Source organism: Sylvia atricapilla, chromosome 21, assembly GCF_009819655.1.
Source record: "Sylvia atricapilla isolate bSylAtr1 chromosome 21, bSylAtr1.pri, whole genome shotgun sequence".
NCBI classification, from domain to species: Eukaryota; Metazoa; Chordata; class Aves; order Passeriformes; family Sylviidae; genus Sylvia; species Sylvia atricapilla.
The window spans coordinates 649378-675652 of record NC_089160.1 but is presented as its reverse complement, the minus strand read 5'-3'; the positions used below and the strand labels follow the sequence as shown (position 1 = coordinate 675652).

The following is a 26275-nucleotide window of genomic DNA, read 5'->3' as shown; positions in this document are numbered from 1 at the left end:
GCAGGAAGGTGGAAATACATTTCTGGAAAACGTCCTCCGTTTCTGAGGATGGCTCGGTGGAGCTGAGCTCGCTCAGGCTGCGCTGGTCCCGGGACAGGACAGGACATTGCCGCTCTGAAGAAGCTCTGTCAGCCAAGAACAGCTGAGGTTTTATTCCAGGCTAAACCTTCCGAGTGGCTCAGAGCCCCGACTCACCTGGGGTAGGTGCCATGGGGTGCTCGAGCCTGGCGAGCCTCTCCTTGTCCTCACACGGATGCAAAACAGAAAATGACTACGCAGTTCAAAGAATCACCCTAATCTTGGGGGGGGGAAAGCAATTTTTGCAGGTTTTTTGTCATTCCTGAGACCATTATGACCTCCTTCACACAGAAGGAAGATGTTCAAGTGAGCAATTAACATCTTTTTCAGATTACCGTGGTCTGTAGGTCACCATCTCGTGCTGCAGTTCGGCTCCTGAGCCTTCCTCCACAGGAGCACAGGAGAGAGACCCGGAGACGCCACGGGATTTGGTGGCATGAGGACGGGGAAGGCCTGGGAAGGTGGCACTGCAGTCACCAACAGGGCTCTAACACAGTTAACAGAAAGCTGCACATCTGGGAATGAAAGTGCTTGGCTCTGTCCGTAAGAGAAGGACTTTGGCACTGAAAGGAGCCAATGGGTGACAAATGGCCCGGAGCCATCTTTTTGTTTGAAAAGCAGGGGAAGAGTGAGTCACAGCAGGGATTGGACTCACATCTGTGCTCCAGAGCCCTCGGGCAGATCCTGGATGCTGGGGATGAGGCATTGGAGCCGATTTTGGAAAGCAGGCTCCGATACCAGCAATGCCACAGACAGGGAGAAACAGGGAACAGTCTGGGGAAAGGCTTTATGGAGAGAGATGTGGAGGATGTGTGGTTTTAGTTCAGGGCTTGGGAAGGTTCTCAGCCCTGGCCCAGGGAAACCTCCTCGGGAAGGAAGGACTCTTGCAGAGAGGAAACAGGCTCAGGCCAAGCCCAGGGGTAGACACTGAAGCCAAAAAAATGGAAGAGGAATAAGAAGGGTGCCACTAACCCTGGGATTGATCAGCCCCCAGATGTGTGTGCAAGGGCTTTGGAGGCGCTGGGATAAAGCTCCAGCAGCTGGGTGAGACAGGAGCCCTCAGTGAGCAGAGAGCCCCTCAGGAGGAGGATGTCTGCACCCTGCACACGCTGGCATGTGCACAGGGAGAAGGGATCCAGGCTGGCCCGGGAGCTGCTGGGGTGTGGCCCGAATTCCTCCCGGTTTGGGTTACACACACCTCCAAGGTGCCTTCAGCAGCTGCCGGGGAAGGAGCCAGGTGGCAGCTGCAGCTCCTCCTGCAGAAGAGCATCAGCCATGTGGCATCGGCCCGTCTCCTCTGGCAGCGGGAGAGGCTTTTGGAGAACCTTGGAATGCCTGTGGGATGGCTGAAGGCCCCCAAGCACTCAGGAATTTCTTACCTAAGTCCCCCTCTGTTCCATCCTGCCCTCTGCCACCTGAGCCAGCCCTTCCTCGGGGATCTGGGACAGCTGCAGCAGGGGAGCCCACAATGGATTTTGGATCAGAAGACTCCCAGGGGAGAGCCCATGGAGGCCAGAATAATCCCCCCAGTCCTCAGTCCCTGCCCAGCCATCCAGGCAAAGCCTGAGCCGTGCCCTGGCCACCACGGAGACAAGAACGAGACCACATTCAAAATTAATATATATTTTTATTGAATAGTTGCTCTAAGTGGGCTTGTGAAGCCACTCATAGAATCACTTCTTTCACCTCAGCAGTGGTTCTGTAACAGTTATCAGCTTTGCAAGAGAAGAAAACCAAACAGAAGAGGGTGCATAAAATAAATAGGTTGGGGTTTTTTTCCTTATCTTTAAAATAAACTTTTCAAATAAATACTTTGGTTTTTAAAATTTTTTTCCCTTAAAAGATACAAGAGTATTGTCAAAAAAAAAAAAAACAAAAAAAACCAAAAAAAACAAAAACAACAGCCATCAGGTTATAAACATATATTATACCTTATAGAAAGGAAGTGGAGTAGAGAGAGCTGGGAGGGATCTTTACAGGCTGTACAGAAGGGATTTGTGCCCAGAAAGTCGGGACGGGAGCCTTGGGAGCCTGGGCCTGTCCTGTGGAGCCCAGAGGATCATCTGAGGAGAGCTTTGTGTGCTGAGGACACCAGGGGAGGAGAAGGATGCAGAGCTGCTGCCAGGAGAGCATCCCGATGGAAAGGGGGAAAGGGACAGGGTGGGGACGGGCCAGGCTTGGGACTTGTGGTGACTTGGCACTGAGGGGACCTCCTCTCCCAGGCCCAGCTCTCGGGGGGGATTGGTCCTGCTCGTGACAAAGCCCTTTGGGCACAGCAGGACAGGGACCCAGAGCCTCCCACACACATTCCTGCTGCCCCAAGGGCTGTGACCTCTTCCCATCCATCCATCCATCCACCCATCCATCCATCCATCCATCCATCCATCCACCCATCCATCCATCCATCCATCCATCCATCCATCCATCCATCCATCCGTCCGTCCATCCATCCATCCATCCATCCATCCATCCACCCATCCATCCATCCATCCATCCATCCATCCATCCATCCATCCATCCATCATCCATCCATCCATCCATCCATCCATCCATCCATCCATCCATCCATCCCAACCCCCTGGTGCCTGCAGCCCCTCCCAGGGATCCCGGGACTGCATCCTCAGGGGAAACTTCTGCCACGTCATCCCAGGCAGGAGAAGAGATCCCAGCTCCGCTCCCAGTGTGACTCCAGGGGGTTTGTAAGAGACCCTGGAGCTCACAGAGGAATACCCAAAGCAAACGGAGCCCAGGAGGTCCCAGCTCAGAGCGGATCAGTGGATCAGTGAGCATCCCACGGGCTCCTTGGAGGAGCCAAGCCTCAACTGGATCCTGTTAAAGACCAGGAGTGAGGTGCAGGGTGGGGCTCAGCCCTCATCACACCCCTGTCACAAACATCTGACCTCCCAGTGTCTGAACACTTGGAGCTTTCTCCAGGAAAGAGCACCAGCAGCAGTGCTGGGAACAGGAGTTCAGGGCACAGAGGGCTCCTCTCCTGTGCCCATCTCACAGCAGCTGCCCTCACCCCCGGCTCATCCCTCTCTCCCACACTCCAGAGCCGTTCCTAACCCTGACTCCAGGCTTTGGCATCTTTTGGTCCGTGGTGTTTGTCCTCCCCCACTTGGGTTCACCCCTGGGGATGCGCCTGAGTGAACAAAGTGGGATTTTATGGGATCTGTCAGTCACAAAGAGCTTCCCCCTGTTCTCTGGGGCACGGATGTTTCCCAAGGATGAAGGACAGCAGCCCGAGGACCTCTTCAGCCCTTCCACCAGGAGGGGGGACAAGAGGGACACTCCAGCCTGGTCCCCACAGCCCCTCCCCACCAGTGCTGGGACTGATTTCCAGCAGGGAAAAGGGGGAGTGGGAGCAAGGGAAGCCTTGGAGGAGGCAAAAAACAACAGAGATTCTTGCGTGGATGGGAGGATCTTTCCTGGGTGTGAAAAGGAGGCTGTGGATGGGGAGAGGAGCAGGGGGAGCTCAGGTCCTGCTCAGCAGCTTCTGCCTCCTGCCCCTTTGGCACCTGAATCCCTTTCCCTGCCTCAGTCTGCCCCCAGCCCTGCATGTTCCCTGGCAAAGGAAAGGAAGAAGCCAGGAACGCTCCCTGACAATGCGATTCCCTCCCTGTGGGAGAGCAGAGGGCTCCACATGTGACGCTCACAAAAGAAAACCAAAAAAGACACGTCGGGACAGAGAGAAAGCCCAACTGCTGGGACAGGCAGCTGCAGAGCAACACCCCGAGCAGATGGATCTGACTCACGGAGGGTGGGGCAGGAAAGGGGCTCCCAACCCCAACCAGAATTGGGGCCCTCTCTGCAGGCAAACCAAACATCCTGGCAGCCGAGGTGGGGATGGAGCAGGATGGATCTGGTTGGAGGAGGTTGGGAAAAACTCAGGGAAAGAATCTGAGCCTTCCCCACCACAGATGAGCTTGGTGAACCAGAGCCTCTAGTGCTTCTCCTTGGGCAGCTTTTGGTGCTTCCCAATCTCTCCTGCCTGCTGAGAGCGAGGAGGGGAATGTGCTGAGGGCCCCAGATGGAGCAGGAATTCCAGGTGAAGCCACCTGCCCCCGTGAGCAGGGCTGAGAGCAGCAGGCTGAACTCCTCCAGCCCCCACAGGTCCTGGATGTGGTTTTGGTGTCTGCCCTTGGTGAAAACAAAGCCCTGCTCTGATCCAGCAGCCCTCAGTGCTGGGTCTCTCCTCCTCTCCACTTCCTAGAACCATGGAATCATCCTGCTGGAAAAGCCCTCTAAGACCACTGAGTCCAAACATAACCCAGCGTGCTGAGCCGCCACTAAACCACATCTGCAGGTGCTGCATCTGCACAGCTTTTAAATCCCTCCCCTTCTACATGGTCCAGTATTTCGCGAGATACATCTCCCAGATTTGTCACTTCATGGAGAGGAGACATTCCAGAGCCCCGGCCGTGCTGCCCTGCCCTCCCCAGGCTGGGGCACCATTCCCTGGTGGGAAGGGAGCTTCTGCACTGACCCAGGAAAAGCCCATTAGGTGGAGGCTTCTGGCAGTCCCGGCCTCTCCAAATTCATGAAGGTGCTGCTGCTGCCTTGCCAAGCAGAGCTGGCTCTGGGGAGCAGATCCACGGGCAGCCTTCTCCTCATCCCCCAGCTCCAGCACCTGGGGGAGGTCACCCCACGCTCGCATGACTTGGGAGGCCGTGAAAATGATGAAGCTTCACATGTTGAGTCATTCCACCATCAGGAGAGGAAGCAATGAATTGCAAAGATACAGAGGTGGTAACTAAATTTACAAGTGGGATCCGTTTAAAAAGGAGGAAGAAAAAAAAAATCAAAGTAGAGCAAGTTGGAAAATTCTGTTCATTAGTTTTCTTTAAAAAGTTTCAATGAACTGTTTCACATTCTCATTCAAGGGAGACAGTTCCTCCAGCCCACAGCGAAAAAGGGACCTTTTCTCCCTAAAAATGCTCTCTGGTTTTTATGAAGGAGGAGTGTAATCAGCACCAATAGAAGAGTGAACTGAGCCTTCCAAAGGAAGGAGACTCTTGGAGGAAGTGTCTCCCCACAACATCACTTGGAAGTAGGGAGCCAAGCAATTATTGGCATAAGGATAAATGTATTTGCAACGCATTTTATATTTGCTGCCAGAGGAACGATCGTAGAGGGGTTCACACACCTACAGGGCATCCTCTGAGAAGGTCATGGCCTGAAACCCAAATGATTCCAGAGTCCAGGCTGGCCTCAGGGATGGGCCATGCACAGATGGGGCTCTGTCCTCTCCTAATGCTGGGAGATCCCTCTGCATCCTGGAGCACCATCCTGATACCCACTGATTTTTCCACATCCTCCTCAGGCTGTGGGTGAAATCAGGGAGAGGATTTCACTCCTGTCCATAACGCTCTCCAGCACAAACCTCCCACCAGGAACAGGATTCATCCCCCCTTCCCTATGGAACCTGGAGTTCAATGTTTGGGTGCCATTTGAGTCAGGGGAGCCGAGCACAGCCAGCACAGGATTGAATGAATAATGCTTCCAAGCGGGATGAATCACTCCCTGGAACCACTTTTCCCCACAACAGAGGGAGCTTGGATCCACCACGATTTTTAGAAAGCAAATGGATGGAAAGAGGACCCCCACAGTGAGATTCCACTTCTGCCTCACCTCTCAGCCAGCACTGAATCCCACCCTGCCTGCAGAGCAGACCCCCAGACAATCCATACACCTCCCTCTCCCCCTCTCCCCACAGCCTGGGAACAAGGGGCTGGGATTAGCAATAAACTGACTGGGAAATCATCTTTTCCAGCATGTGCAAGTGCACCAGGGAGCCAAACCTTGTACCTGGCACCGTTCACAGCAGTATCGTGAATATTATTAGTAATAGACCTACCCATCCTAACATTATATTTATATCTACAAAAATAGATCCACAGAACTCTACAGAAAGAGGCGGCTGGGAGGAGGCGTCGGATGGGCCCTGGGAGCTGGGTCCTGGAGAAGCCAAGGGATGTGTTGCATATATTCCTCCAGGGGCACCACTCCCCTCCTCTGTGTGCTCACACACCTGGGAAGGGGGACAGGCAGACAGAGCCGAGCTCCAGGACACCATCCCAGCTCCAAACTCCCCCAGACAATGCCAGCGGGGTCCCAACCAGGAGCTGGCACTACACAGAGGTGGGGACCACCAGGAGTCCCCCAGTGACAGCACCTGCCGGGGGTTATTGTCATCCCAGCGGGGAAAGGCAGAGCCCTGACCTGGACTGCAGCGTCTGGCTGCTCTGCAGATGGCCCAGCCCCGGGCTGCCTCCAGCCCCACTCCCGGCTGTCTGTGGGTGGCAGAACCCCCTCGGCAAGGCGAGGACTCAAAGGAAACTCGGCCGGGAGGGAAGGTTGGGGTCCCCAGCTCCCTCCTGCTCTGCTGTCTGCAGCCCGAGGCAAGGTGACAGAAGCCCCCTTTGGGGAGTCCCCGGAGCGGTGGCTGTTCACAGTTGGCTTTGCCATAGGTTTTTAAAGTGAATTCAGTGCTGGTGGAAGGTACCAGATTGGGGTTCGAGCACGGAGCCGGAGCCTGTGGCATCTGCTGGGTGGTGGGACGGAGCCAGGCGGCAGCTCCCACCTCAGGCAGCCCTCCAAGGCCTGGAGAAATGAATGGCAATTTCCAAGCAGCTCCTTGTTCTCAGCCAAATCCCAGAGGGGACCTTTCCCTTGCTGTAGTCGGGCAGGAGCGAGTGGGCTGGGCTGCCTCCGATAGCTCCTTCCCCTGCCAGAAGGTTTCTAAAGCTTCCCACACCTTCTCTTCCTCTTTGAGACAGAAAAACACGGTGCCACCTCATTTTGGAGCTCGCTCAGTTCTCCCAGTGGCTTCCAAGCCTGGAGGGAAGCCACTGCACTGGTGAGACCCCTCGGCACCCCAGCCCCTTGGGGAGAGGGACCCGTGGCCACCTGCGGGGAGAAAGGCCACCACGGAAAGTGCTGGAGAGGGAGAAGGAGTGGCAGGAGGAGGTCTGGCTCCCGAGGGGCTCTGGCGCTGGGATACACGGACCTGTCTTTTCCCCACGGCTAAGGAGCACAGTGCGAGGCAGCTCCTAAAACTACAGAGAGCAGAATCTTGAGGGGCCTCGGGTCCCCTCGCCATGGGGGTAGAGCCCTGCAGACCCTCTGGGTGACCTTTCCCTGCGGGACACAGCCAGGGAGGGCACCCTCAGCTTGCTCTGCCTCTCCCACATGTGCAAAACCACTGGTGGCCCCAGCTCGGTGCCGGGCACTCAGCCAGGGTGTCCCAAAGCCCAGGGGACCTCCAGGTCACCCATCTCAATCCCGGAGGGCGATGTGGGGAGGGGGACACTGCAGAGCAGAGGGAGCCCAGGGAGGAGGGGGATGGAGGAGAGGAGGAGGAAGGGGAGACAGAGGAGCAAAGCCCGCTTCTCCTCCTCGGGAGGGTCATACCGGCTTGTCCAGCGTTTTGGGGAAGGGCGTGCCGCTGGCGGAGGAGATCTTTCTGCAGACCGTGTTGGTGTGGCTCTGGCAGCGGCAGCCGGGGCGTTTCAGGCCGTCATAACCCCGCTGGCAAAGTTTGAGGCACCCCAGGGTGGGAAAGTAGCAGCAGAGGCAGGGCAAGAGCAGGGACAGGACGCTCATGGCGGCCCAGCGGGCGCAGCAGGAGCCCGGCCCGCAGGAGCAGGGGTCGTCGGCGCAGGTGTCCTCGTCGTCGGTGGAGCAGTGGTAGAAGAGCCCCTTGACGCAGCAGAGGCAGGTCCCGTAGTCGAGGAGGCTCTCGGCGGAGCAGAGGCAGCGCTGGTTGCAGAGCCAGCAGGAGGGCAGGCTGCGGGCGGCCGTGCAGCGCGGGCAGCGGCAGCGCCCGCACGCCTCGCACAGCACCACGTGCCCGTGAGGCGGCGGCCGCTCGGCGCCTTTCCGCGACGCCTGCTCGGCCTTCAGCTCCCCGCCGCCCGCCGCCGGCCTGGCCAGCGACTGCCCCGACTGCGACGGCGTCAGGCCGCCCAGCAGCCGCTGCTCCGAGGCCGCCGTGCTCTGCGACACCGAGCTGGCCGTGCTCGAGTGGCTGAGGGGCGGCTGCAGCGGCGGCGTCTGGTGCTGCTGGCCGCGGTGCAGGTCCTGGAAGGTGGAAGAGGCCAGGCGGTCCCGGGCCCACTCGTGCTTGTGCGGGGGCTGCGACAGCGAGGGGTTGGAGCGGGTTTGCTGGAAGCACGCCGCCGGTCTCTCCACGTAGTTGTTGCTGGCACGGATGGAGCGGATTTGGTCGATGGACAGGACCTGCTGGAAGTCCTCGGCGGGTGGGTCCATGGTCTCGTCACAGCTGAGTTCGGCCGCGCTGGAGGAGAGTTGCATTTCCAGGAGGCAGGAGACCCTGCAGCGTCAGGGCACATCTAAAAGTCCTAAAGGATGGGGCAGGGAGAGAGAAAATATCCCTGTTACGTGATCCGACCGTTCAAATCATTGAATCACGGACTGCTTTGGGGTGGAAGGGACCTTAAAGCTCGTCTCGTTCCAGCCCCCTGCCATGGGCTGGGACACCTTCCACTCGAGCAAAGCAGGACACAAAGGCTGCCTGGAGAACTCCAAAGGGAGGGATTTCCAGCGATCAGACCGGAGTAGTTCTCTGCCTGGGAATACTGAGGCTGGACACATCCCAAGGGAAGGGCTGCCGGATCTGCCCCTCAGCCCCAGCGGGCACAGCCTCTCTCCGTGCTCTTGAGCCTCTCGTGTCCTTCCAGAGGATTTCCCACCCCTCACCAGCGCCTCCTTCCCCAGGGACAAGTGCTGGTCCTCTCCAGCGGAGGGGAAATGGGAAGCGGAGAGTGATCAGAGGCATGACAGAGCTGGGAACGGCGTCCCTCAGAGCAGGGGCTCTCTCTGCTTTGGGGGCTCCCAGCACACCCTGAGCAGCCTCCCGCTCCCATTCTCGGCACACACTGGGAGAACTGGGATGGGCAATCTGAGCACAGATAACTCTAGGTAGCAGCAGTGACAAACTAGACTCACGGAATGGTTAAAATTGCAAAAGCCCTCTAAGATCAGCAACTTCAGCCATCCACCCGGCACCACCACATTTACCACTGAACCATGTCCTCAACTGCCACATCCATTTTTTATTTTTTTTTAACACTTCCAGGGATGAAACTGCAACTCATGAGCCCCGCATTTGTCCAAGAACAGGACTATCCCACAGACTCCAAATCCTGGCAGACTGCAGCATCCCACTACCCCATCCACAGCCCAGGAGCCAATTTTCCCCCATCAGGAGCATTGGGAAGGGCAGTTTGAAGGGCAGGGAATCCCTTCAAACCTGGCACAGACAGCAGGGAAGGCAGCCTTGGCACAGAAAAGCCCCGTCATGCCCGTCACCCCACCCTGACATGCCCTTGGCCTTTCAGGACAGGGCACTTCCCGGGTGGCAGTGCTGGCAGCAGAGCCTGGAACATCAGCTGTGCCCAGGAACATCAGCTCAGGGCGCTGGGTCGGGGCAGGGACAACTCCGTGTCCCATCGCTCACCTTCCTGGCAAGCTTGACCCCACGGCAGCAGCTCCATCTGCAAACCCTCATCTGCCAGACCTTGTCTGGGAGAGAGAACCGTCGGTGGGGCTGGGAGAGGACAGAGACCACAGGGAGCCGTGGGACAGCTGGCGGCCCTGGGACTGAGGGACACACAAAGCTCCTGCTCTGGCCACCTCCACACGGAGCTGCCCAGGAGTGCCCAGAGGATGGACATCACTCACTGCATGCCAGAGCCCCCCACAAGCTTCCCCCCGGCACCTCCAGCCCAGATTTCCCTGTGGGATACGTGCACAGCCAGCTGCCCCGGGACAGAGGGGGCAGATGACAGGAGTAAGCCCCCGTGACACGGACACTGTCACGGTGGCCAGCCCGGCAGGAAGACGCTGTGCCAGGAGGCAGCTCCCTCGGGCATTGCCCATGCTCAGCAGCACGGGGCAGCCGCTTTCAAGTAGGTGAAGGGGCCACAGGTAAAATCTGCTCATGCAGCAGAGAGAGGCAGAGGGAAGATTGATTTTCATTAGCTGGGCTGACCTTGAGGAGCAGGGAAAAGCAAAGGCAACTTACTTTGACTGTTCAAGCAAGATCTCGTCTCTCCCATCCCCCTCTCTGGAAAGAAAAGGCAACTGATGTGCCCAGATTTGGGTTTTTCCCCCTCCATGCCGTTCCCCGTGTGGGGAGATGCAGACAGTGAGGAGTCGCTCGCCCAGGACACCCACAGGTGATTTGAACACCCTTTTCTCCCACAGCGGTACCAAGGGGAAATAGGGAAGGCATGGCCAGCCCGGGGAAGGGTTGTGAGCACCCTGCCAGCGTTGGAACAAGCCAGAGGCAAAAGCTCTCGTGGTTCTCACCCGCTGCCACAGAGCTCCTCACCGGGGAGGGTCAGACTAAAGCACACACTGGGGACCTGAAGCCCCAGCAGCCCCTGAAGAGGGGTGGCCCATCTCTGCAGCTGGGATTGTGCAGAGGGGAGCCAAGAGCAGCCTCAGTGCATTCCCACAGCCCTCATGACCCAGATCCTGCCGGGATGGGATCATTCAGGGAACAGGAGCAGCTCCTCACACCCGGTGTCCATCCCCACTCACCTGGGCTCAGCACTTGGTCATTCAGGCTTGGCCAGTGAAGTGACCCCTGGGAGGGTCCTGGGGGGCTCGAACCGCGGGGTGCCTCAAAGGGAGAGACCCCAGAGAGGGTCCTGCAGCCACAGAGCCGATGGGGCTGGCAGATAAAGGGCTGGCCCAATACAGGGCACCCAAATCCTCTCAAGACCTGGAGCTCAGGAGGAATGAGGAGATCCCTGAGCCGCGCTGGGGTGGGGGGACAATGTGAGTAGGAACCGAGCCCGGGGGACACAGCCAGAGAGGAGCTGGCCATGGGCTGTGCCAGACACTCTGGATCTGGGGGCAAGGCTCGGACACAGCATCTTGAGAAAGGCTGATCTCGGGAGCAGCCCCAGCACTCCAGAGCTGTGATTCCCAGGCGCAGGGATCAGACAAGGACCTGGATTCACTGGCTGGGGGCACATAAATGTCCCTGTGGGAACCAAGGGGAGCTGAACAGAACCTCTGTGGGTCCTCCAGATGACTGGAGCTGTGACCCCACTCCTTCCTCCTCCTCCTCCTCCACCCCAGAATAGCCCAGTGCCCCCCACTCCTTCCCAGCCCTCCCTGGTCCAGCCTGATCCCAGGGCTGCAGTCGGTCCATATCCCAGCCCCACTGAGCTGAGCATCCCCGGGGCTCTGCCGCAGCCCTCCCTGTGTACCTGCGTGCCTGGGGGCCCGGGGCAGCATCCCCCCAGCCTCCCCGTCCTCCTCACACCCTGCCTGCCGGGCGGGTGTGCCAGCCCCGGAAACCGGGCCAGCTTTATGGCCATCACCAGCCCCAAACATATAAAGTTCCTGTGATAATGGGCCAGAGGAGGGATCGTAAAAGCAAATGATTTACAGGCTGGAGGTGGCCGCGAGCCGGGGGCAAGCGGCTCCGGGCGCCCGGTGGGAGAAAAGGGACCCCCTCGCCCTGAGCGGAGTGCCGGGGGAGGCTGAGCCCCGGCCCCACGGGGCTCGCACCCGGCGCGGTCCCGCAGCCCCTCCGCGCACACGCAGCCCCGGGACCCCCGGGCACCGCCGCGCCCGCAGCCCGCTCGTGTGCGGGACAAGCGGCAGGACAACCCACGCGTGACTCGGAGCCTCGGGCGGCCCCAGCCCCACCACGCGCACCCCACGCGTGTGCAGGACCGCAGCCCACACGGCACGGAACCGCAACTTGCTCGCACAGCCCGTGCGCATCCAGGGACCCGCGTCCCTTCAGGGACAGCCCCAGGCGCGCCCGGGACCCCCGCCCGCTCGGCCCACGCGTGTCCCCCCGCCGCCTTCCGCCGCCGTCCCGCAGCCCACGCGTGTCCGCGCCGGGCGGACTCACCCCGCAGCCGCCGCCGGTCCATCGGCCCGCGGAGCCCCAGAGCGGCGGGGGCAGCCCCGGGCGGGCAGCGGGGCAGCCCCGGGGCCGCAGCCGAGCCCCGCGCCGCGGGCAGCGGGAGCGCCGGGGGGGCCCGTGCTCGGTGGGAACGGGAGGCTGGGAGGAGGAGGAGGAGGAGGAGGAGGAGGAGGAGGAGGGATGGAGGGAGGGACCTGGCGCTGCCCGGGAGCATCGCGCTCCCCCTCGCTCTGCGCTGCCTTCCCGGAGCTCTTAACGCTTTACCCAAGTGGCGTCATCCCGCTGAAATGGACTCGGCCCATTAGCGGCTCCGCAGAGCCCCGCAGCGCTCCCCAGGCGCCGCTGCCGCCCAGCCCCGCCGCGGGATGCTCGGCCGCTGTTTAAACGTTTCCGTCTGCCCCGGGCTCCGTGCAGCTCCCTGCGGCCCCCGGGATGGCCTTTCCGCAGCCCGGGCCGGTGTTCCCCCTGCGCCCACCGGGACGGCCCCGCGGGGGACACGGCGGCGTCGCGGGATGGGCCGGGGGCAGTGTGACACCGTGGGCAGGTCCTGTCGGCGTGGTCGCAGAGGGCCGGGAGCGACTCGGGATCCGTCACCTTGGGTTTGACCCGTAAATCGCCGTGAGACGGGTGCAGCCACCCCAGAGAATCACGGAAAAGGTGGGAAAAGGCCTCTGGGGTCATCGAGTTCAACCTTCTCCCAGCACCTGGGACAGCCCAGGTGCCACCCACCTCCGACACTTCCCGAAAGTCCAAACCCACACCTGAATTAGCTCCTGTACAGACACACTCGGCAGAGAGGCTGGAAAGCAGCTTTTCCACTCTGAGACCCACAGAACCAGCCCACGCACATCCCACTCTCTCAGAAACAAAAAGCTTGGACTCAAGGTCCAAGCAGGACCTGGATCTTCCATCCCAGAGGTTTTCCCAAGTCACTGCGTGCTCCGTCCTTCCTGCTTTCCTGCCCCGTGGCTCAGGAGCACCAGGGGTCCTTGTGACACCCCTCAGCCCCGTTTATAAGTAAAGTGGACCTGGCTTGACAGTCCCAAAGACACAAGGCCACCCTGATGACGCTGGATGTCACCTGTGGTCCCCTGTGCACCCTCCCTCCATTCCCCATAACACTTCCAGGGTGGTCACCCATCCTCTCGGGGAGTGCTCAGCACATGAGCAAACACCCGCAGCTCGGGTAGGGCTCAGAATTTGTCTCAGAGATGTGAAGATGAAACCCCAAGCCCTGAGCCCCCAGCCAGGTGCCCAGCAGCACAGGAGCCCCTTGGGGCGGGCAGGTCCCCGGGCTAGACGGCAAACACAAAATCTGGGAGTGTGAGAGCAGGATGGGGACGGCGGGGAAGAGAAGGACCTGGAATAAGAGCGATAAACCCAGCTCTGCTGCGTGTGGCTCTAACGGATGGGGACAATCTGGGATGATCCCAGGGACCTCAGGGGCTCCCTCCCAGTTATGCCAGCAGAAGCGCTGGAGTCCCCCCAGCTGGGGCCGGTGACTTCACTCTCCCACACAGCGCCCAGATGAACCTTTGCAGTCTCATTTTTAGGCAGTTTCTGGGCTGAGGGTTTCTCCATCTCCACGGGGTTCCACCAGGGATGCTTCTCCGTGAGTTTCCCCAAGAAGAACGAGTCCCTGACAGCATCCCTCAGCCTCGGGTCCAGCTCAGAGCCTTCAGGCTCAATCCCTCTGCGCTCCCACCGGCCCCTCCTCTCCTCCCCATCGCTCTCAGCTCCGTCTTTAAAGGCACAGAAAGGATCCGAGTTGCCCAATTCCCAGTTGCCAAGTGGCTGAGAGCACCTGACTCCCGGGAGCACGCGTGATGTCCTCCCTTTCTCCCAGCCCAAATCTCTCACTCCCACCTTGAGGTGCCGGTGATTCAGGCTTCCCTCGCTGCCTCCCGGCATCCCAGCGCAGGCTGCGTCGTGCTCAGCCGGCGCCACTTTATTCCTCGCTGGCTGCCGAGGGAGGGCCGATGAGGCATGGATGCAGAGCTCCCGGGAGGAGTGCGAGGGTGGGAATGGGAAGCGCAGGGAGAGCAGCAGCCTCCCGGTGAGTTAGTGACCGCAGCACCGCTGGAGAGGAGCGCCGGCGATCCAAGCAGGAAAGTTTAGAGCCTCCCCCGAAGGTTTGGGATGGAGCCCCGCTGCTTAGGAGGGGTTTTGGCTGCTGGAGGATTGATGCGGCTCTTCCCGATGAGCAGAGGGAGGTGTGAGGCTTCTGTAGGATTCTGGCCGTGCCTGTGTGGGGTGTGTGGGAGCAGGGACTGAACAGCCCCACCGTGCCCCACAGCCTGTGCCTGCACCCAGCCCAGCTCCTCGGCTCACCTTTGGGGTCGCTCCCACCCCTCACCCCAGTGGAAAGCCACCACCTTTAAGGCCTTGGACGCCGCTGGGGTCCTGCCCAAAGGGACGGGGAGAAGCAGCTCCTGGGTGTCCCCTCCGTGCTCGAGGCTCTCAGTGTGTGTGGAGCCTGGGCAGCTGGGAGCAGAGAGGTGCCAACACGGAGATGGGCATCCCAGGGTTCCCAACTCCAGCTGAGCCTGTTCATCAGGACCCCAGCTCCTGTGACAGACCCCTGCATTAGGAGAACCCCCATCCCCTCCAATCTTCATAGATATCAGCAATTTCTCCCTGCTTTGCCATTCCCATTCCCCCTACACATCCCAAACACCTCCAAAAACACTGGGAGTCACTCGCTTTCATTTCCCTTCCCAAAAAGTGTTTCTCTACATCCACACCTTGGTCACGAATTCCAAGGAGCTCAGTCTGAGGCCTGGAGAATTTAGTTGGGATTTTAAAACAATCAGGAGAGCTCAGCACCATTTTCCACAGAGTTTCCTGCTGAGCCTGACCAGCTCCAGCCCTGGCCGTGCCCACAGTCAGACAATTCAGCCCCGGGAATCAGCCCTGGAATGGGCAGGATATCCCAGAGCAAGGCTGAAGCTGCCTGATCTCTTCTGCTGTTTGCCAAGCTTGGGCTCAGGGGGAGGGTAATTCACCTCCAGTTAAAGATGATGCAGGGGAGGGAGGAAAAAAAAGAGAGAGGAGAAAGAGAACACGCGATTCCCCTGATTCAATCAGCCAGAAACAAGGAGGTGCTGGTGCCCTCTAATTTGGAGATTCACAGATTTTAGGGCCAGAAGGGACCGTGATGCTCATCTAGCCTGACAGTCTGTATTATGTAAAAGCCACTTGAAGCCAGACAGTGCCACGAGCTTTTCAGAAGCAACAGCCAGTACTGGGGAACTTATTAAAGGGCTGTGATTCTCCCGAGGTGGGGACATGTGGCTCCCAGCACGCGAGCAGAGGAGGAGGCCAGGTACACCCACCCGGCTGGGCTTCAGCTGAACAGACGGCAGCGCTGGGGGAGAGGGAACATCATTTCCCTTCCCTGTCATGCAGCTCATTCTCACTGAAAGAGGGATAAGCAAGGAAAAAAAAAATAAAACAAACCCTTCCTTGTGTTTTCCTTTTCAGCGTTCCCTAGTCCCTGGAAAGAAAACAGGGATGCTGGCCCTGAGATGTTTCTTGCCCACTTTGGGGTCAAACCCCACAGTTTGCAGTGCAGCCATGGGACCTGAGCCTGCCTCTCCAGGAGCCGGAGCTCGGAGCTCAGCCTGCAGCAGCCGGAGGTGTAGTCATTGACTGCAATGAGAGTTTCCCTCTGAAGATGGAGCCAGGCAGCATAAAACATCAATAAAGCGCTCAGGATGCATCCCTTAATGATCCGCGATTGTAACACGCTGCCAGAGCCAGCCGGAGCTGCCCGTTCTGTTGGGGGAGAGGAGCAGATTCTGCTGGGGAAGTGTTAAGTGGGTCCTGCTGACTCATTGATGGAAACGGCTCCAGCCCCGCAGCGAGCAGGAGCAGTGTCCCCGAGGGCTCCCCAGGGCCTGGAGTGAGCAGGGATCCGGTGTCCCCAGCCAAGGGGGACAGTGGGACAGGGCAGGATCTCCCATGGCATGATTGCCCGCGGCGTGACTGCCCAGGTCCTGCTGGGCACAGCAGGCACCGAGTGTTGGCTGGCCCTGTGCAGTGTCACCATGAGGGCGGTGGGGCCCTGGCACAGGGTGCCCAGAGAAGCTGTGGCTGCCCCTGGATCCCTCAAAGTGTCCAAGGGCAGCTTGGAGCAGGCTTGGAGCAACCTGGGAGAGTGGAAGGTGTCCCTGCAGGGGATTGAAACTAAAGGATCTTTCCTGTGCCTGCCAACCCAAACCATTCCATGATTCCACGATCCGTGGTCTCCCCACGCTTCCACAGCAGCTCTTCTTCTACAGAACGCGTTTGTCCTGCTGAGGGCCCTGCCCAATGCCACATTCCCCTCCCAAGAGAGAACACAGACGTGACTCCAGCAGTGCTGGCTCCAAGGGTGACACCCCGACCCTGAGATCCTGGGGAACCTGAGCAGGGTGCTGAGGAGACACTGGGGTACAAAGGGATGTGTGATACAGGCATTTCCTTGCTGGGAAATTGTTAACTCCATCTCCCAGTGCCCTGGGAAATATCCGGGCACTGTTCTGCCTGTGGTGTAGCTCTGGAGCTGGATCCTGCCCAAACCCCACTGCTCCATTCCCGTTGGGGAATCAAGTGACAAAGGGCCTCCAGACCCCCAATGTCCCCAGAAAGCCCTTGGAGCACTTGTTCCTTTGCCAAGTCACAACCCGCCTTTGCAATGCACTGTGTCTTTGTGTCACCCGTCTGTGTCTTTGTGGCACCCTCAGCCCTGCCCTGACGGGGACGTGATGCTCCCATAAGTGTCCTCTCTGCCCTCAAGCCCTCAGGAGCCTCTCTCCCCCTGGCCTCTCTGCCCTGTGCTCCTCATGATGCTCCTCAGGCAGCCCCTGATCACTGCTGGGAACCATCACCACCCAGTGTTCCAAGTTTTCTTCAGGCTCTCCAGTGATCCCAGACTGAACTCCGTTACAGGTACCACCTACACCAGGGACCCCACATGTCCCAAATGTCCCAAATGTCCCAGGGATCCCACGTACTCCAGGGATCCCACCCATGTACCAGGTATCCCGTGTACTCCAGGCCATCCCAAGTACACCAGGTACCCCAACCTCCACGGGGAACTCTCCTGCTGGTGCCCCAGGCTGCCCAGCTCTCCCCAGAGCCGCTGACCCATCCACCCTGCAGCTCTCCCCGCCTTTGCCATCTCCCAAGCCTGCACGCCTGTCCCGAGCATCCTCCCTCATCTGGGCACCACCCTTCCCGCTCCCACACCCCGCAAAGCCAAACTCTGCTCCTCAGGGATGGATGGGAGGGGCTGGGGAGAGGCAGCTCCCCCCAAATTCTGTGCCTTCAGCACTTTGAGTCCCCGTTTCAATGTCACTTTAACTCGAGCGCGCGTGTGCCGGGGACCAGGGCTCCGTATTAAATTGCCAAGCCGGTCACATGCTGCTGGGATTTGGCCGTAGCTAAGCAGCACCGCCCCCGCAGTCACTTTTTTGGCTGGTGACTCCTCTGCTCGGCGTAAGGCAGAGCTGGCAAAGAATAGGAGAAACCGGAGGGGGAAGGAAAAAAAAATTAATAAATAAATAAGAGAAAACCAGGCGAGTCATTGTGAATGTCAGGAGCTCCTCGGCTGCGGGTGTGACAGCGATCCTCCCCCTCCAAACTCGCTCCGTGTGAGAGCCAAAGAGAGGATTTCATTAGGATCTGGTAGCAGGCTATTTTCAGAGCTGACATCCTACCCACGGCTAAAAATAGCTGGTCCCCTCCACGCAAACCAGGGTTTCTGTTCTTTCAAACTTCAATGAACCCCGGTGAGGCTCAGACCTTCCCTTCTCCCCACACTTTGCTCCTTGCCTTGCTCCACTCCTCTCCGCCATTCCTTGCCTTCCCTGTTCTCCACCGCTCGTTCTGTGTCCTCGTTCATCCAGTCGCTGGTACCCAAGTGGAGATGGAGCTGTCACCATGGCAGGGCTGCGGTCACCTCCTTCCCAAAAACGGGATCCTGCACCCAGCTCAGGCTTGAGCCCTGCACCATGCTGCCAGGCACTGGCAAGGAGCATCCCTGTGGATCCTGGAGCATCCCTCTGGAGCCTCGAGCACCTCTCTGGAGCCCAGGATGCTCCAGGGAGGAACGGCCCTGCCCCAGAGTATCACCCCCACCAGGGGAAGATGCTTCTCTTTGGTGCCTGATGCTCACATGGAGATGATGCCAGGATCGTTCCAGGATTGTGGAAAGGATCCCAGGGCCCGTGGCTGGGCTGGGCTCAGTGTCCCAGTATGAAATTGTCCCACCTGCAGAGAGCAGCTCCAGCACTTGACCACAGTCACCTCTAAGAGGGCTCTCCTGAAAACCCTGCCTAGCCTAAAAACCAGGTCCCTAAAAGCTTGTCCCCTCTGTCCCTCCCTCCCCAGGGCCCACAGAGCCACTGCAGCCACTGCTGCTGCTGCTGCCCCACTCCCCGAGGGGCTGCTCACAATTCCCTCCCTTCATTAGCACTGCCACCTCCGAGGCAGGTACAGGTATTTATAGCCAGCACCTACCCCCTCCTCCCGGCTCTGGTACAGACAACACACGTTTAACTCTTTCCCAGGCTCTGCTTGACACCAGCCCAGCCTGGTGATTTCAAAATCCCACAGCTTGGAATAACCAACCTCTGCAGAGACTTGTTGCACTCAGTGAATGTATCCTCCCCATCACAGCCTCAAAACTCCCACCCTTCCCTGATCCCAGCCCCAAATCGCCCACCTTGCCATGGTCCCAGCCCCAAATCTCCCACCTTGCCATGGTCCCAGTCTTAAATCTCTTGCCTCTCCCTGGTCCTAAATCTTTCACCTCTCTCAGGTCCAAACACAAAATGTCTCATCTCTCCCTGGTCTCAGTCCCAAATCTCGCACCCTTTCCCAGTCCCAGCCCCAAATCTCACCTCTCCCTGATCCAAGCCCCAAATCTCCCACCTCTCCCTGATCCAAGCCCCAAATCTCCCATCTCTCGTTGGTCCCAGCCTCAAATCTCCCACCTCTCCCTGGTCCCAGTCCCAAATCTTCCACTTCTCCCTGAAACCCAGCGCAGCCTCAGCAAAGGCTGCGGCCAGTTGGGCTCTTGTTATTCTCAGGCTGGAGCAGATTCATCAGGAGACACTCCCCTGCTCATCCCGTTTCCCAAATCAGCAGGGCCCATCCCGGAGATGCCCGGGGAGCGCGGGGAGGGCACAGCCTGGCACGGCACGGGCACATCCAGGAGGCCGGGGCACATCCCAACGCCGCGCTCGCCCTCCCCGGCCCCGCAGCCCTCCGGAGCGCTGGCCGCCGGCCAGCCAGCCATTTCCTGGTAATCTAATAGCTGCGGCAGATGAACTGAAAATGCATTTCCTGCCACCGTGCTGTAAAAATTTTATTAATGTAAGGAGAGAAGGCAGCGCTCGCAGCGCCCGGGGCCGCGCTGGGCGGGGGCCGGGGGGTCTCGGCGGGGCCGGGGGCTGCGCTGCCCGGTGATGCTGCGGGAACGGGGAAACTGAGGCACGGGCAAGGGAAAGTGCCTCGTGTGCGAATAAAATGGGGCGGCGGGCCCCCGGTGCCTCCTCAGGATAACAGAGCAGGTTTGCGCCTGGGACACCGCGGAGCCGTGCCTTGAAGTCCCGAGTCGGGAGCACTGATGCTGAGGACACTTGTCCCTCGTGTCCCCTCGGAGAGGATCCCGGCAGCCTGGAGGGATGGATTGGGGCAGGGAGAGATGGGCCAGAGTGCCCCGGCAGATGGGCACCACAGCGGGAGACCTGCCACACATCCCTGCCCGCATCCACACGGCAGCTCAGCCACCTGCCCCTGCGGCCTGGGCTGACCTTCCCGGCCGGCCAAGTGACATCCCGGCTGAAACGCTCCATGGAGGACCAGGAACAGCCTGGAGCAGCCCGTGAACAGTGACCACGGTCCCTGGGCTGGCTTGGGAAGGAGCAGAAGCAGTTGCCAAGGAGGAGCGAGGGGCCAGAGCTGGGACACGCCTGTCCCCCTGTTTCTGTACCCACACAGGATGCAGAGCCCTTTGTGAAGGACCCTCGGGGGCAGCAGCCAGCTCACAGCACCCTCCCCACCCAGGCCAGCCCTCCGGGGGGTGACATCCCTGTAGCCACAGCGGTGGCAGCCCCAGCCCCAGGGGCTGGAGCCAAGCTCAAAGCCTCTTCCCACCCGGAGCCTGCTGCCTGCACCGAGGCACGGCTAAATTGGAAAAACACACACAATGACCTCTTGTGGAATGTAGTATGAATATTTGATAGCTCTAATGTAATCATATCCAATCGATACCGGCAGGAATATCTCCCCCCCACTCCCTGAGCTCTCACTCTGCCCTGTTCCTTCCTCTCTCTCCCTCTCTCTGCCTCGCTCTCCCTTTCATTAATGCATTCTCCACTCTACATTATTTATTAACTTCCTTCCTTTTTTTTATTTAGAAAAAATAAATTAAATAACCGTGGTTATCCCAGACCCTCCTGCCTCAGGCTTTCAGGCCAGGCAAAAAACTTTTCTGACCTTCTGTCCCCTGCTCACCTTGTTGTGCTGACACAAGACTCTGCCTCACGGCCAGGACCCCCTGACACCCCATCCCTCTGTGCTCCCCAACATCTCCCAGCTCCCCTGGGAGCCCCCAGACCCTCCAGGAATTTCCATCCATGGCGTGAAGATGCCTGAAGCATGGAAGGAGCTCCCTGAGGGGCTGGCAGTGCCTTGGAGGTTGAGGGTCTGCAGCCAGGGCAGATGGGGGTGGATCTGCTCCTCTCTTCAGAGGGGCAGAGGATTCCCGATGGCTCTGGAGGAGAGGGGAGAGTCAAACCATGGTGATCTCCTGCTCCAAGGTCTCACACCCAGCTCATGCTCCCCAGGAGAAGCATCTTCCAAGCCAGGCTCCATCAGGGCTCCGTGAGAGATGGAGAGGATGTCCCCGCAGCTGCCACTGCTTCCCAAGACACCACAATCCAAAGCATCGTCAGCAGGGATCATTGTGGGAGGCTGGGAAGAGGGCAAGGATCCAGGGCTAGGGTTGGATGGAGCTCCTCTCCCGCTGCTGGTCAATCTGGGGGGGACAGGGGGATTTCAGCTGGGAAAAGGCTTGGGGAAATCTCCTGCTCCTTGGGGACACCACGTCCTGACCACCGGGGTCCATTTGGAGGAAGCAAAGGACTCTCCATGCTCAAAGCAAGGCTGAAGGGTTTCCACTGCCCAGCTTCCCAACAATCCTGTGCAGGGACTGAAAACCCTGCGCTGGATCTCAGCAGCCAGCGCTGCTCGGGGCACAGGGAGGGAAGAGCCACAGCGCTGCCGGGGACCTGGGGATGGGGACAGCTCTGCTGACACCTCACTGAGGACCCCTGGAGTGCCATCCTCGTGTCACCACTGCCCAGCTGCCCCCACGGCCGGGGTTTGCTGACCCAGGGAAATCCATAGCAGCTGTCTGCCGGTGGGCAGCCCGAGGGGAGAGAACGAGGGGAGACGGAGGGGGAGATGGAGAAGGCGCAGGGGGACCCCAGGGACACGGGTAAAGGCAGCAAAACCACTGTGGTGGGAGAAGCTTTGGATGGAGGAGACCCTGGAGCGTTTGTCTCCCACCCTGGGGGTGTGGAGGATCCCCCCGAGGACGGAGCCCTCTCCTCCCGGCCCGGAGAGCCCCAGCAGCCGCCGGAGACACCCGGAACGCACCGAGACCCCGCCTAATGCGGGCACTTACCGACCCTGCGGGGCCGGGCCGGCGGGGAGGGAGGGGAGGAAATGTGGGGAAAGAGCTCCAATTAGCAGCACCGAGGCCGTATTTTATCCTCTGGAACGGGGCCCGGGCCGGCGGCAGAGAGCCAGGGCAGGGGCTGGGGAGCACCTGGCCCAGCACAGGGCTCCAGGACTCCCTGGAGCATCCCTGCTCATCCCCAGGAGACCCACGACAGCCCAGCAGTGCCCACCAGTGCCCAGCAGTGCCCAGTAGTGTCCACCAGTGCCCAGCAGTGCCCAGCAGTGCTCACCAGGGCTCAGCAGGGCTCACCAGGGCTCACCAGTGCCCAGTAGTGTCCACCAGTGCCCAGTAGTGTCCACCAGTGCTCACCAGTGCTCACCAGTGCCCACCAGTGCCCAGTAGTGCCCACCAGTGCCCACCAGTGCCCACCAGTGCCCACCAGGGCTCACCAATGCCCACCAGTGCCCACCAATGCTCACCAGTGCCCACCAGTGCCCATCTCCTGAGCCCACTGAAATGTTTCTCCCGACCCAAGGATGCTGGAAATCGGGGTCTCTCTCCCCTGGAGCCACTCCAATATCCCAGGGGAGATGCTCTTCACGGAGGAGCCTCAGAAGCTTCCTGAGCTGATCCCACCCCCAGTGACCTTTCCTAGCCCCACACCCTGTTTCCCGACCGGCAGCCGGGAAAACAAAGCTCCCGGCTCCCCCAGCCACGGCACATACTCCTCACCCCACAAATACTTCTCTCCTCTGGAACATCTTCCAGCTCGGAGGAAGGAGAGACTTTCCAAGCTAAAGGTTCATGGCGGGAGCCGTGGGATAAGCTCCTGCCATTGCTGAGAGCAGTGAGCACCCCTCCTGCCCTGCGTGAGTCTGTGACAGCCTCAGACGTCACCGAGTGGGGCCACCACGGCTGGAACATGCCGGGATGGGGAAGGTGAAGTTCCCTGAGAGGAGCAGAGCCCACGGCTGAGCTGGGATCCCTGCGGGTTCTCCCTTTCCCCGGTCCCAGGCAGGGTGAGCCGTGGGGCTCAGCCACACCCTGGGGAAGGAGTTTGGGCACCAGGGCAGGTACAGGGAATCTGGATGGCAAGGAGAGGTTCTCCTTGTGGAAGTGCCACCACGCACAGTGCCCTGGGCTGGTGACAAGGGCAGGAGCAGAGGGAGCAGAGGCAGAGGTGGCCCCCAGGCCAGGATAATCGGACAGAAACCGTGACGTCAGGCCAGGGGAAGTGAGGTCCTGGCCTTTCCCAGGCTCTGCCGTGCTCCACACTCCACTTCCCTGCCAGTTTATCAGCCACTGGAGTGCAACCAAGGGAACATCAGCCAGGACAGAACAAACAAACATCCGACTACATCCGAGTTTGGGCTTCCTTCCTTCCTTTGAATAACCAAAAAAAAAAAAAAAAAATGCAGAGAGAGATGGGGAATTCAATTAAATTTAAAAAGACCGAAACGAGAAAAATAAATAAGCATTTGTGTTTCCGTGGGGACATGACGCATTCCTGGGAGCAGGAGCTTGTCCCTGGGGAAAAGCAGTGCTGGGGCAGCAAAGGCAGTGATGCCACAAGTGGCCCCACGTGCAGCCCGCCACTGACCCAAGGGACCAGCCCAAGTCCCTCTGGCAGCCCTTGGGTCACCAGAGGCTCTCCCTGGGCTCCCAGCACACAGCCACGGCTCACCGGGAACCCACAGCCTGTTTGGAGAGGAACTCCTGGTGGTGGGAGAGGTGGTTTTCCTCCCTCTGTTTCATTCCACCAGCAAAGGGTCAGGACCAGCCACCCGGAGCTCCAGTCCACACACAGCACGTTGGGCTGGGTGTTGTGGTTTCACATGGCTCGGGTTTGAGTTAAAGACAAAACTCATCAACGACAGAGGTGGTTTTCTGTGAGGATCGCTGAGAGCCTCCTCGGGACCCAACAAAACCGATCGCTTGGTTAGCTTGGAATATTGACGCCTTGTGAAACCACTGGAGAAAGCTGGACACGCCTCTGTGAAATCACCTTCAAAACAAAGAAAAAAGCTCTAAAGCTCTCTGGCTTTGGCTGACAGCAGGGCCGGGCTGGGCTCTCTCTGCCCTGCTCACTCCATCCCTGGCCGGGTTGGCTCAGCTGAGGGTCTGCTGCCGTCGAGTTCCACCCACAGAAAGGGAGAGAGAGAGAGGGGAAACTCTCAACCCATGGCGTGCTGCCACTGAGTCACGGGCGGGCTGCTGAAAGCCTGGCTGCTCCTGCTGCCACTGGGAGACTGGCTCAGGTCCCGCCGAGCCCGGCAGGAGCCAAAATCACCACCCCAAACAGCCCCACTGCTGCCGCTCCCCAGAGATCCGTGAGCCCCCGGTGAGATATCGGCCTTTTCAGAGCACAGATGGAGCTTACAATGATGGAACTTTCAATCTCCTCTCGAGCAGGAGGAAAAGAAAGGGAGAAGACACGTGAAGAAAACAACACGGAGACCGCGAGGTCAGTAAAGGAGTGGAACCCCAGACGGGAGGAGGACGAGGAGATGCCTTGGTCTTGGGCTGAAATTCTCATGTGAAGCTGTGGTGGAGGTGTAATGGCCACATCAGACTCCTTTTTCCCTGTAACTCATGGAATGCACTGGGGCATGCAGCCTGCTGACCATGAACAGAGGCCCCAGTGTTGAAGCAAGCAGATGTTGAAGTAGCTGTGATCTAACGAGAAGCTGGAACAGAGAGAAACGAGAGATGAAAATCCTTGCCCCCAGGAAGGGAAGAAGAAAAACCCTGTTCCCAGAGATAAAAGAAGAGAACTTTTGTTTCTAAACTAGAACAGCTCATCCCTAAAATTGCACCCCAATAAGCTGAAATGACCCATGGTTTTTTTGTGGGGAAAACTACCACAACTGTGGGAGGAACTTCACAATTGCAGATTTCCAGGCAGAGGCTATTCATGATAATTAAAACCATGAGAGAACTGTTTCTTGTGGAGAAGTCTCCGTGGCATGGCAGGAGAGACTCCTCTCCCTAAGTGGACTGAAGAAAGATTGTTTTAAAGATGGTAAACTGACTGAAAATACCAAATTTGTCTCTATGTTGCCAGTGGGGAAAAGAAAGGAAAGTTGGGGAGAGGAAAAAGGTTTTGAAGGTTTATTCTGATTTCTTATTATTTTTCTTTGATTTCTGTTAATACTTTTCTCTATACCCTTAAAAATGTATTTTTAAAAAATAAAAAAAAAGAAATAAAAATAAACTGAGTTTGAACTTTCCTGCACATTGGTGACTCTGGGATCTACAGAGCAAAATAACTGCATAAACTTAACAAAATTCAGAAGTTAATTTAACCACGCAGTGGTGGCCTCCACCATCATCAGCCCACGGTGCTGGCGGGTTTGGGGAAGGGTGATGGAGTCAATCTGCCAGGCCTCCTCATGCTTATCTTTGGACCACCACACCACAGGGTTATCTTTGGACCACCCTCTTGTCCTGTTTGATGGCAGCACACGTCTCACAGTCACGGATAACCTGAGAAATACTGTCCATGGTTAAATCCCCCCCTCAGTCTGGTGCCCACTTACAGGTGGCATCTCTGCCCTGGTGACCTGAGGCATCATGAGCCCATCGAGCTGGGAACAATCCCCCTTCTGTTCCCAATCCAAGTCTCTTTGACACCTTTATCTTTGCAGCCTGATCTCCCTGCTCATTGTTTTGGTGCTCCTCATGAGCCCAGCTCTTGGGGACATGGGCATCTACCTGGGGGACTTTTACAGGTATTTTCTTTACCCAAATGGCAATGTCCTTCCAATCATCCACAGCCCTGATAGGTTTTCCTCTATTTTTTCCTCCAATTGGCCTTTTTCCACCTTTCCAGCCAGCCCCACAGAGCACTGGCTACCATCCACTAATCGGTATAAAGGTATAAAGGTATAAAGGTATAAAGGTATAAAGGTATAAAGGTATAAAGGTATAAAGGTATAAAGGTAGAGCTTTGGCCACTTCTCTCAGCGATGTCCAGGATCAGCTGAACAGCTTTGAGTTCGGCAAGTTGACTTGGTCTACCTTCTCTTTAGTGGCTTCTGTAACCTGTCATGTGGGGCTCCACACGGCTGTTTTCCACTTCTGGTTCATCCCTACAAGGTGACAGGAATCCTCATTCGTGTTGGGCGTGGTTGAGGTGGGTCATTCATTAAAATGTTCTGACCCACAGCAACATTTTTCAGAGCTTTTGCTCTACAAACCATTTCCAGGAACATCCCCTTGGCTCAGCCACCCTTGATTCCTGCCGCTCTCCTGGAAATTTCTACAAGATTTCCTGGAAAACATTCATTCCCCGTCCTAACCTTGTCCAGAAACATCCCCCACGTGCAGAGAGGAACCTCCGTGTGCCCTGCACGTCATCCAAAGCTCTGCCTGACATCAGCATCACCAAGGCCACCTCCAAGGAATCCCGGGCTAGGGAAGGGGATGGATTTCTCGCACGACTCCACGAAGCAGGCCCAAGGGAGGATGCACCTGTGGGCTCCGGAGTGGTTTTGTTTTTTGTGGGCTCTGGTGTGGATGAGCTGGCAGGGGCTGGCAGGGCCTTTCCCAGGCCGAGGGCTAATTCGGTATCCCCCACAGGATGCGGGATCTCGTCACCCGCC

At 58.5% G+C, this 26275-nt stretch overlaps 1 protein-coding gene across 1 annotated transcript; it reads right to left on the bottom strand.

Annotated features, from left to right (window-relative positions):
- Positions 1 to 1685: 1685 nt before the first annotated feature.
- Positions 1686 to 12106, bottom strand: SPRY3 (sprouty RTK signaling antagonist 3). The gene is made up of 2 exons (XM_066333865.1): positions 11981 to 12106; positions 1686 to 8441 (listed from the first exon to the last, which is right to left on the bottom strand). The coding sequence occupies exon 2, from the start codon at positions 8392 to 8394 to the stop codon at positions 7486 to 7488; it is 909 nt and encodes a 302-aa protein (XP_066189962.1). The 5' UTR covers positions 8395 to 8441; positions 11981 to 12106; the 3' UTR covers positions 1686 to 7485.
- Positions 12107 to 26275: the final 14169 nt, after the last annotated feature.